Here is a 12,917-nt window from a genome sequence, read left to right on the forward strand (position 1 = left end):
ATACATTTAACAGTTATTTTGTAAATGTATCAGAAAAACGTATCGAGCAAAAGGTTACCCATAAACATCCCTCACAAATAACACCAAAAATTGAACAGGTAGAAAACACAATATTTCTCATACCAACTAATACACAAGAAGTACAGCAAGAAATCAAGCTTCAAAAATTAAAAACATTCATCATGAATAGCTAACATACTAGAGTTTGATGTAAAAAAAAAAAAAAAAAGTGTAGCCTTAATTACTGAACCATTGAGATATCTTATAAACTTGTCCTCAATTGGCAGCTTTCCAACATGTTTAAAAATTGCTAAAGTTAAACCACTACACAAAAAAGGAAGCCAGGAAGAGTTGTCAAACTATAGACCAGTTTCTCTGCTGTCTGTGTTCTCTAAAATTCTAGAGAAACTCTTTTATAAAAGACTGTCAAATTTCAGAAATAAATTCAATATACTAATGGAATCTCAACATGGTTTTGGGAGAAATCATTCTACTGAAACAGCAATCTTTCATTTTCTGTATGAAACTCTACAGGCCCTAGATAGGCAGGAACATACCTCAATGAATCTGTACATAGCTAGCACACAAGACAAATAAATGATGTACACGTACAACAGACAAACACAGCAATATTACAGAAAGGCATACTCCACCCTGGCATCAAATTGTACAATGCACTACCCAAATCCACAAAAATAATAATGGACTTAACCAAGTTCAAATCAACTGTGAAGGATTACTTTGTCGAGCACTGCTTCTATACAGTAAGGGAATACCTAGAAAGACAAAACTGCTTCACCGATTAAGACTGTTTTTATAAAATGTGTAGAGTAATAAAATATTGAATACTTTTATCTTTTGTTAAAATGATGTCTGAAAAAGAAAAAAATCAAGGAATGTGTATTGTAATTAATGAATGGTCCAACATTGTACACTGTATAGTCCCAGATTCGTTGGACCAATACATAAATAAAATAAAAAATAAATAACTAGATAAAATATGCATTTTGTTCAGATGATTCATAATGAGATCCTCAACAGTGTAAGAAAAAAATGCTGATTTTTGTTCCACAGATGTGAAGAAGATGGATTTTGTGCAGCACATTGTTTTATATTATTAATAACACGTACATCAGTTGCTTATACTAAGAAACTATTTTATAGTCTTCTCTTAAACTGAACTTTATTAGTCACAATTTTTGTATGGTTGCAAGTAAATTATTGGGAACATGTTTCTGAATAATTGATACCTTTGTGGTCTGAAGTGACTGACTAAGTCTTTATGTAGATCATTCTTATCTCTAGTCTATCATTGTATGAACTAACCATTGGTTTTGAAAGGAGAAGTATTATTTATGACAAATTTTGTTAATTAATAAATGTATCATTCAGTTTGAAGTTACATAAACATAAACAGCATGAAGTGTAATTGATGCATCACAAATATAGTAATTATGTTGGTTATTTTTACAGGTATCAAGAAAATGAATTACGAGCAAAGTTATTGGAGGAAGAAAAACAGCTAATTTCAGAAGAATCGTCAAAACTTCTATCCTCACTGAATGTATGTTTCCAGCTGGACACTATGTATGTTATTCAGGATCTTATAGAATGAGCATGTGTTACTACCATAATAAGCAAAATTTAAATGTGTATTTTATAGTCATATTCCTGTATAAATGCTAAAGCTTCTTTCGGTGTCTTTCAAAAGATTGATCTTTTATTTACAAGGTTTACAACTTAATCAGATTAAACTTTTTCAAAGTTATCACTTTTACCACTTACCTTTCTAGAATAAATCGTGGTATTTTATTGAAAAAAGTAACAGATATACAAAATTTTCTTTAATAGTTATTAACTGTGAATATAATGTGACCGTAGGGGGGGGACCTACCTGACAGAGTTTACAGCCCTTCAGCAGATATACGTAGAACTTAAGTTGAAATTTACATCACTTCTGTGAAAAAAATGAAATCGTAAACTTTTCCATGAAGTAATATAGACATACCACAGGATATCTAAACTATTGTAGTCTGTGACATGTCCAAAAAGAACTTAACATGTTAATAATATTTAATTTACATTGAATATTGAAATCTTCCAGTATTATGGGTCCGGTTTTCTAACTGTGTAGTTGTAGCTAAATGTGAGGGCTTTAATTCATATAAATGATACTTTGATCCTTATTAATAAACTTGGCTATCATGTCCGACAAATTATAGTCAATTGGCTCTTACATTTATTGATGCATCTCCACCTGTGATTCACACCATGAAATGAATGTATTAGTACTGTGCGATGAGTATTGGTTCATGTTTAAGGAGGTAAGTAGAATTATTTCAAATAACTTATTAATACACTCCTGGAAATTGAAATAAGAACACCGTGAATTCATTGTCCCAGGAAGGGGAAACTTTATTGACACATTCCTGGGTTCAGATACATCACATGATCACACTGACAGAACCACAGGCACATAGACAAAGGCAACAGAGCATGCACAATGTCGGCACTAGTACAGTGTATATCCACCTTTCGCAGCAATGCAGGCTGCTATTCTCCCATGGAGACGATCGTAGAGATGCTGGATGTAGTCCTGTGGCACGGCTTGCCATGCCATTTTCACCTGGCGCCTCAGTTGGACCAGTGTTCGTGCTGGAAGTGCAGACCGCATGAGACGACGCTTCATCCAGTCCCAAACATGCTCAATGGGGGACAGATCCGGAGATCTTGCTGGCCAGGGTAGTTCACTTACACCTTCTAGAGCACGTTGGGTGGCACGGGATACATCCGGACGTGCATTGTCCTGTTGGAACAGCAAGTTCCCTTGCCGGTCTAGGAATGGTAGAACGATGGGTTCGATGACGGTTTGGATGTACCGTGCACTATTCAGTGTCCCCTCGACGATCACCAGAGGTGTACGGCCAGTGTAGGAGATCGCTCCCCACACCATGATGCCGGGTGTTGGCCCTGTGTGCCTCGGTCGTATGCAGTCCTGATTGTGGCGCTCACCTGCACGGCGGCAAACACACATACGACCATCATTGGCACCAAGGCAGAAGCGACTCTCATCGCTGAAGACGACACATCTCCATTCGTCCCTCCATTCACGCCTGTCGCAACACCACTGGAGGCAGGCTGCACGATGTTGGGGCGTGAGCAGAAGACGGCCTAACGGTGTGCGGGACCATAGCCCAGCTTCATGGAGACGGTTGCGAATGGTCCTCGCCGATACCCCAGGAGCAACAGTGTCCCTAATTTGCTGGGAAGTGGCGGTGCAGTCCCCTACGGCACTGTGTAGGATCCTACGGTCTTGGCATGCATCCGTGCGTCGCTGCGGTCCGGTCCCAGGTCGACGGGCACCTGCACCTTCCGCCGACCACTGGCGACAACATCGATGTACTGTGGAGACCTCACGCCCCACGTGTTGAGCAATTCGGCGGTACGTCCACCCGGCCTCCCGCATGCCCACTATACGCCCTCGCTCAAAGTCCGTCAACTGCACATACGGTTCACGTCCACGCTGTCGCGGCATGCTACCAGTGTTAAAGACTGCGATGGAGCTCCGTATGCCACGGCAAACTGGCTGACACTGACGGCGGCGGTGCACAAATGCTGCGCAGCTAGCACCATTTGACGGCCAACACCGCGGTTCCTGGTGTGTCCGCTGTGCCGTGCGTGTGATCATTGCTTGTACAGCCCTCTCGCAGTGTCCAGAGCAAGTATGGTGGGTCTGACACACCGGTGTCAATGTGTTCTTTTTTCCATTTCCAGGAGTGTATAAAGTGTAATATTATCTTTTAAAATGGAAAGGAAAGTTATGGTAGATTGTAAATAATGTACTGAGTAGTAGAAGTATTGAATTGGTGACAAGCACACAAAAAAGAATGAATACTTATATATCCCTAGCCAAGTGGTTTATATAATAGCAAAAACTCAAAGGTCCATCTTGATGATGTGTGGTGGGTGCCCACTGTGTTGATGTCAATGATTATCGGGAGTGGTGACAAATTGGGAGGTGCTGTGGACGATTAGCGCCACTGTACCGTGAGGCTATAAACATGTGGGCGATCAAGATGCTGGTCGAGGTGCAGGAGCAGCTGACAGAATGTCTAGAGGCTGATTATCCCAGTGAAGGCATGAGACAGGGAGGTACATCTGGTGCCTTTTAGCGTAACTAGCTGTTGAGGAGCTTAGCGGTGACATAAGTACCCATCAGTGGAGGTATGCAGCCATGGTGTCAAATGGACGTCTGATCATGCAGATGCAAATAGATGCCTGCAACAGCAACACAGTTTACTGTGACCTGTGCATCATATAATGGTATGGTTTGTGCCTCCAGATGCTGTGGTGGCTTGAGTGGTTCTAGGCGCTACAGTCTGGAACCGCGCGGCCGCTACGGTCACAGGTTCGAATCCTGCCTCGGGCATGGAGGTGTGTGATGTTCTTAGGTTAGTTAGGTTTAAGTAGTTCTAAGTTTTAGGGGACTGATGACCTCAGCAGTTAAGTCCCATAGTGCTCAGAGCCATTTGAACCATTTTTGCTGTGGTGGCTGCATGAGGCTTGATGGTAAACAACCTAGCGAACCTTCTGTTTACTCCCGAGGTAAAGCAGAGTGTATACCTGACCTGCGAAGCACACCCTTGAGGGTAGTGGCCACATATGCAGGGGCCCAGTCCTGCATACACTGTACTCCTCTCCAAAGAGAGACAGTGCAACCATCATAGAGAAGTGCAGTATGCAAGTGAGGAGACACCGAGCAGCCACTACAGCAGATTGGAATGAAATAACAGGGGTAAACAAGTGACTGAGAAGCAATCACATCTTGCCAAGTATTGTAACACAACCAAAACATTTTGCAGAAAAGAGTCAAAAGCTCAGCACAAGTTGCATGAATATGTGGAACCGAACCAGTAAAAGATTGAGAGAGAGAGAGAGAGAGAGAGAGAGAGATATCTTCTTGACAAAAGGACAAAAGCGAATGGCCACTATCAGCTGTAGGTGATGATGGGAAAGCCAGGAATAGGCAGGACTGGTGACAGAGTTTTCAAGAAGTCACGTGCCAAGGCCTGGTGGAACCCACGACACTATCGGTGTCATCAGCGGAGACGGTCAGGCCGGCCACAGGACAGCTGTGATGGTGGTGGCAACAACATAACCAGGAACAGCTTTGGGAGGGTCAACCGCAACAGGGCTGGCCATGACTGCAGAAGTGACTGCTTAGATGGTGGCTGTGGCATTAGCAGGCACGGTTGGTCGAGCCACCCATGACGGGCAGCTGTGACTGCTGGTGGTGACTGGACTGAAGCCGAAGGGCCAACAAAAGGAAGATGGTGCCCAATGATGTCACATGCAAGGGCTGGGCTGATACCATAGGGTTTCCTATCAGAAAACTCTGTGAATGAGAAACAGAGTGACACACAGTATGAAAACATTGCAAGAAACTTGAGAGAAGGTGGCACAGCCGCCTGTGCCATTTACTTAACTTAGTTATCTTTGTTTCTATTATTATGTATAACTGTTGATAATATTGGGTGACTGTACAATAGTACTTACATCTAGCGGTTTTATAACCCATAAAATGTCGATTGGTGCTACCACTGGCTAATGATTTCTTCATTTTCATGCATCATAGGTGAAACAGTTACTGATTATGGCATCTATATTGCCATATTTCGATTGTTACTGTTGTTGTGGAAGATATTTTTTGTTGGCCATGGCCTTTTTGATTCATTAAGTATTTATTACTATTTATTATTTATTTACTGTACTTTACTATTTATTCTTATAAATGACACTTTGATCCTTATAACTAAATTTGGCAGTTGTGTCCAACAAATTATAGTCGTTTGGCTGCAGTACATTTATTCGTACACTTCCATCTGTGAGTCACATCATGAAAGAGATGTTTAACAAATGTGCAGTGGGTCGTGGTTCATGTTTAAAGAGATAAGCAAAATTATTTCCAGAGACTGATTACTATATAAGGTACAGCAGGGGCCATACCAAGCCCAATAGAACATCTGTGAGTGTAATGCCTGGTATGCTATGGCTAGCCCTGCATATAGTACAAAAATTCAAAACTTCATTGGCCAAATATATATATAAAATAGAGGGAAACATTCCACGTGGGAAAAATATATCTAAAAACAAAGATGATGTGACTTACCAATTGAAAGCGCTGGCAAGTTGATAGACACACAAACATGCACACAAAATTCAAGCTTTCGCAACCAACGGTTGCTTCATCAGGAAAGAGGGAAGGAGAAGGAAAGACGAAAGGATGTGGGTTTTAAGGAAGGGGGTAAGGAGTCATTCCAATCCCGGGAGCAGAAAGACTTACCTTGGGAGGGGGGGGACTTACCTTGGGGGGAGTAAGGTAAGTCTTTCCGCTCCCGGGATTGTAATGATTGCTTACCTTCTCCCTTAAAACCCACATCCTTTCGTCTTTCCCTCTCCTTCTCTCTTTCCTGATGAAGCAACTGTGGGTTGTGAAAGCTTGCAATTTGTGTGTGTGTGTGTGTGTGTGTGTGTGTGTGTGTGTGTGTGTGTGTGTTTTGTTGTCTCTATCAACGTACCATCACTTTCATTTGGTAAGTTACAGAATCTTTGTTTTTAGATATATAAATATTGTGTTTCATACTAGAATGTCGTGTTCCCAGTTTGGCACAGCTTTGCCACAGGAAACTCGAAAGCGGTTGAAGACGTCCGTCTTCTGGTCGGCTCCTGATCGTTGTCAGGAGGAGGCTAGTTTTTTATTATGCAAAGGCTTCTATTATTTGGAAAACAACAACCCGGGTTTCTTTACGTAATCAGTATGAAATTTATAATCACCTAAGGGACCTTTAACAATGAAAAATAGAAAAAAATTGCATTTGCAAATAAATTCATTAATAAATGGGGCAGCTATGAGTTGTATAGAAGACAACGAGCGGCCTTCTGTCTAAGACCAGGATGGCGCAGTATTCTCTGCTGTAGTAAAAGGCTGATTGATATTTACAAAAATAATATGACATGGAGGTAAAAAAAAAATAAAGGAAAAGAATAGAATAAGAAAACTGGTAAATACTAAGTATATTCTAATAATTCTCACAAGCAATTAGGGCTTATTTATAAACAGTATAACTTACATAAGTACTTTTCTAACTGTATGGTGCAATCAGATTACAGCCTGTCCTGTACTAGTTTCTTGGTTAACGCTTTTATCACAAATTATAGTCATTACTTTTCTCCTTCCTTCGAGACAGTTCTTGACCGTTCAACACCTTCATAACAATAACTTGCCGATTTACAGTATCGAACATAAATTACTTGAATTTTATAGATTAATAACTGTTGTCTGCACGCTGGCAAAACCACTCACTTTTATGGCTTACAGATGACCTTCTTTACACTTTCACTTAGATCGAAGCGGAACGTTCAGTTCAGCTTCTGTTAAAATGTTTCTTTGACTGCGCAATCGATGTATTAGCATTCGCGCTAGATGTGCATCTTTACAGTTACGTAAATTATATAAAAGAAATGTCTTTCAAAGAACAGGTCTCATCTCATAAGTTGATCATTTAATATACAGATAGGTGAATGCCTTTCCAAGGGTACTCACAGCTTTCATACTAAGGAAATCCCAATATTATTACAGGCTGTGGCTAAGTCATGTCTCCGCAATATCCTTTCTTTCAGGAGTCCTAGTTCTGCAAGGTTCGCAGGAGAGCTTCTGTAAAGTTTGGAAGGTAGGAGACGGATACTGGGAGAAGTAAAGCTTTGAGTACCGGGTGTGAGTCGTGCTTCGGTAGCTCAGATGGTAGAGCACTTGCCCGCGAAAGGCAAAGGTGCCGAGTTAGAGTCTCGGTCGGGCACACAGTTTTAATCTGCCAGAAAGTTTCATTGTTACAGACGTTTAGCACATGATTTGGAAATATTTTCTCAGTTATTTTTTCACTGAAATTGTGATGATAGTGCTGCTGCTGCTGCTGCTGATGATGATGATGGTGATGGTGATTATTGGTTTGTGGGCTGCTCACCTGTGCTTATCAGTGCTCATACGAAGTCCCAATTTTTACACAATCCAGTATTTTTTAACCCAATCCAATCTAGCCATTGTCACGAGTGGTGCTGGTGGTAGTGGTGAAGAAGAAGAAGAAGAAGAAGAAGGAGAAGGAGTAGAAATGATGAGGACAATACAAATACCCAGTCCCCGGGCAGAAAAAATCCCCAACCCGGCCGAGAATCGAACTCGGGACCCCATGTTCCAGAGGCAGCAGTGCTCGCCACTGGACCACGAACTGCAGAATTTGAAATTGTGAGGGTTTTGTTTTTTTGTTTACAACTATTTTTCTTGCTGTGCTTCCTCTCAATGGTTCATATAATATTTTCACTCTCAAGGGTTCTGAGTGAATATTTCTTCAGATGCATAGCTCTTTTGTACATAGAACTGTCTGAGAAACCTTAATTTATATGGGATGTGTAAAAGGGTTTATTGGTGCTGCTTCAGATTATTGATTTTTGAATACCTTAAGCTGTAGATCAAAATATGTCATGTTGTTATTGTAGGTGATGTTTGGTGGATCATTATGCTGAACATTTTAACTTAATATGGGTGCGATCAAGACCTCTTTTTCTCTCTTTAATGTACATGTTGCATAAAAGACTTTAAAGCTGTTTCCACACCACAATATATCACATATGCCATTGTTCTACCATTTCTTTTGTGATGATAAAAATATGTGCAATGTTCCAGTGTTTTAAGAGGAAATAGATTTTTTTTGTTAATTCAGTATTCTGCAAGAACGGTAAATTTCTTGAGGCACTTAATTTTGCTGCTGCCTTAAGCGAGATGAACGTGAATGTTTTAATGTGAGACATAATTTTCAAAAAGCTTGTGTGCATTCGTACGTTTAAAGTATTAGATGAGTTATCCAATCTTGATTGGACAGCTTATAAAAATATGTTGAGCATTAATGTATTTTGCTTGCTGTGCATATTTCTCCAGTCTTGATTCTGCATATTGTAGCATGTTTGCATAATAACTGATTCAATGTAATTACCCGAGTGCCATTGGTATTGGGGCCCTTGTCTGACCTCTGTATCTTGATGGATTCATAAGTTGACCATTTGCAAGCACCAGTAATTGAGAATTTTATATTTACTTTCTTGAAACATTTAATACCAGATTTTGTTGCCGTATGTTGAAGTATTCTTGGTCCACCTATTGAAAACCTTCTGAGAATCTAAAGAGAGGACAGCTAGTGAATTTTTCATCCGTTTCTGCATAAGCTATGCAATCACAATAGGCAAATGAAGCATCAAAGCTGAATCTTTCAGAAACATCACAGGGTTGACAGTTGCTGATTACTTTGCCCATAATCATTTATAGGTGGGTGGCAAAACAGTAAGAGTAATCTTACCGTTTGTTTCAAAAAATATTATATACCTGCAGTGTCTGATCAAATATTCACCACTTTTCAGTCTTAGGATTATATTGTATTTTTTTTGGTCTGTTGTCTACCAAAGCAGCTTATACATAATACTATGGACAAGCCACTTTATATGTATACAAAGGTGAAAGTGATTTCTATGCATACATATTTAAAATTACAAATAATCTGTTTCATATATTTCAGTATTCCTCACTGTAGTAAAACCAATGATGTTGTAAATATGACTGTAAAGAACTTCCAGAGTTTTTGATCTCAGTATTTTATTTTATGTTTTTGTAAAGTTCGTTATAATGTTTAACTCCCATGCAGACAGTACCATTTCAGCATAGGGATGTGTAGATTTGGGTGATTTTTGTTTTGTCTGGTAAAGTTGTCATGAATATCACAGTTATTTTGTGATCTTCTGTCCTAACATATTACATTTATTTCAAAGAATACATCTGTTCCATAATGTTGGTACAAGGTGATGGAGGAAAACCAGAGATCTTCAGCAGAAGTTTTGCATGAGGATGATGATTCATTCTAGAACAGTTGTTGATATCTAAGTATCAGTTGTAATTTAATTTATCATTGTTAATCTCTTTATGATTTCACTATATTGTTTGGAAAATTGTATTAGTGAGTGTCTGTCTGAGTGGCATTTCTTCTTAGAATAGTCTTCAAGACAGTGGATGTGTCCCTTCAGAATACATTAACTCCAGTGGAGTCAGTTATCTTTGGCAAGAATTATGGAATGTTGTTTCCAGTGGTACCCTGTGTGACAATTCATTGTCCATTTGTTCCATGAATTCCGTTTATTGTTTTATTGTTAACCTCAGTGCTTTAAAAAAGAATGGAATGATGTCATTTCTTCATTCATGTGGTGTTGTGCTCATTAGTAAAAGTTTTCATAAAAACTTTCACTGTATTATATTCTATTAGAACACACTGGATAACTCATTTTATCCATCCATGTACTACAAAAGCTGTTGCAGTTCATGACAGCTGCTTGTCATGTGTAGGGACTAACAGCATGAACGGCAGGCTCTCATGGACGTTATGTGTTTAGTTTACAGATTATGAAAGTTGGTTGTCATTTTGTATTTGTATGATAGTTGTAAAAAAAAGTAAAAATCAGTAGTGATCCTGAAACACAAATGATTTGGTGGATTTTGTTACTTGTTTTGTTTAAATTTATCCATGTTATATGAATGTTGTTTGAGGTCTGCGACTGTATTATAAGATTATGTGGAATAATTTTATACTGCTGTAGTCACTTTTTACTAATATTTTATTAGCTCAATGCATTTTGGCAGCATGCTGCCATCATCAGGTGCATTGTACAGTTACTTACACATCAGCTGATAGGTTATGTACCTAACCTATGGCAGCATGCTGCAGAATTGCATTGTGCTAATAAAATATTAGTAAAAAGTAACTGCAGCAGTATAAAATTATTCCACATAAACTTGTTTTGTTGTTATTGTGTGTAGAGATGTGTACACACAACCAATTCTGCTTTGTCCATTTCTGTGGTAGTATGGGAATTTTGAATTGAAGATCTCAATATTGTCCTGTACGAAAAAATAGATATTTTTTCTATACTTGGATGTTTGTTTGGCATAGTATGCTGAGCTTCACTTTTGAGCATGCAGTTAAAATCTCACAAAAGCTTTTAGTTTGTGTTTGTGTCTGTTTAGTGATTGGCATGCATTGGTAGTGAAAAATTGACTCATTTATTCTCTGACCCTGAAGGCTCACACATGTTAACAAGAAGCATATTAGACACTTTGAAAATAATCCCCAACAATTAAGCAAGGTTTATCACATTCTGGGCTTCATATCTGTAATTCACTAATATTTGGTTACACATTTCTTTTCTGGTTCACTTCCTCCTCCTCCAGTTGCTCTCTATTAGGAGTCCCTACATGATCAATATTGTTACACAATATTTCTGGATGTGCAATAATATTGAAAGTGTGGTGGTTAGATTGTAAGGATGTGCAATGATAGTGAGCACACCAAAAACTTTGAAATATATTGTGCTGCCTGGAAGTATTGTGCCATCTGTGGCCAGTATTGCCAGTCTCTTGCACATTATGGTTTCTGGGCACCTTTGTATTTGCTTGTTGTTGTTGTGTTGAAAATGAATTTAAAACAAGACTAAAGAGTGTTCTTACTAGGATGCATCAAATATTTAAATCATTGCCAGCATTGTGGTGGAAGTTAGGGCAGATGAATACAAAAAAACAGAATTATTGAGAATAAATCGTATGATAGGTTGCTCACACAATACAGGGAAAGGTACCCTACAGCCATGAATGAAAATGATTTAAAAAAAATTTAATCAATGCAAAGCTATGAATATATTAAAAACAAAGATTCCAAGACTTACCAAGCGGGAAAGCGCCGGCAGACAGGCACATGAACAAAACACACAAACACACACACAGAATTACGAGCTTTCGCAACTGGCAGTTGCTTCGTCAGGAGCAACTGCCAGTTGCGAAAGCTCGTAATTCTGTGTGTGTGTTTGTGTGTTTTGTTCATGTGCCTGTCTGCCGGCGCTTTCCCGCTTGGTAAGTCTTGGAATCTTTGTTTTTAATATATTTTTCCCATGTGGAAGTTTCTTTCTGTTTTATTTACAAAGCTATGAATAAAAGTATATACAGATAATTGTGTGTGTGTGTGTGTGTGTGTGTGTGTGTGTGTGTACATTACTTATCTGAATGAATCCTTTAGTGTAAGTTTTATTGCATGACATGTTTCCATAAATAAGGCTCAAATACTTTGAAGTGGAACTGCACTTGTAAATTTCAAGTCTTTGAAAGAATTGCCAGCAGCATGGTATCATAGTGTAACAGAGAGGTGCTGACTTGTTCAAATATGAATCTGCCATTGTAGTGTTTTCTTATTTGATCAAGAAGATAAGGGTATCTGCAGAAATTTATGTACAGGGGTGTGGGTGGGGGGAAGAATATTAAGATTGCTATTTTTTATGTTATTGGGTTGGTCAGTTTCAAGATGTCATGCCACAAGAATTAAATTTTACAGGTGCAAAAAGCTTATTATATCACAGAGAATTGATGGTACCCACTGAATATTTGTCATAAGCAAATTATTTTGATACTTAAAACCAACCAGCAAACAAACATAAATTATGCAGCAGTTCCTAACGCCATAGTTTTTTCTCCCAACAAACAGCCATGTAATGCTACATTTGGCTAAATGAGAGGTTTAGAGGTATTGTAGCAAATCACTGCTAGAAGTGTATGAGAGTTTTATAGTGAGTAGAAACCAAGTACGCCATGTTCCAGAGAGGATACCTACGCAGGGGGACAACTATCACGAGTCACGTACCAAATGTTGGACCATCAACACTTGAAAAGTTATTATATTATATCTCCCTCCCTCCCTCCACTCATCCCCACACCAGTCCATTAGAAATAGAATACAGCAGTAAAGTGCACGGGCTTCCACATCCAGTCTGTTGACATAAAA

General features: G+C 39.0%; 1 protein-coding gene across 3 annotated transcripts in view; it reads left to right on the forward strand.

The window, feature by feature from the left end:
- The window catches only part of LOC126352582 (pleckstrin homology domain-containing family D member 1-like), a 184,620-nt gene that overhangs the window by 115,430 nt on the left and 56,273 nt on the right, over positions 1 to 12,917 (forward strand). For all 3 annotated transcript variants that reach the window (XM_050002698.1, XM_050002700.1, XM_050002699.1), the window contains one exon: positions 1,474 to 1,564. In XM_050002698.1, the coding sequence (XP_049858655.1) occupies positions 1,474 to 1,564 (91 nt within the window). The remainder of the gene's footprint in view (positions 1 to 1,473; positions 1,565 to 12,917) is intronic.

The sequence above is a fragment of the Schistocerca gregaria genome, chromosome 1, assembly GCF_023897955.1.
Source record: "Schistocerca gregaria isolate iqSchGreg1 chromosome 1, iqSchGreg1.2, whole genome shotgun sequence".
Lineage (NCBI taxonomy): Eukaryota > Metazoa > Arthropoda > Insecta > Orthoptera > Acrididae > Schistocerca > Schistocerca gregaria.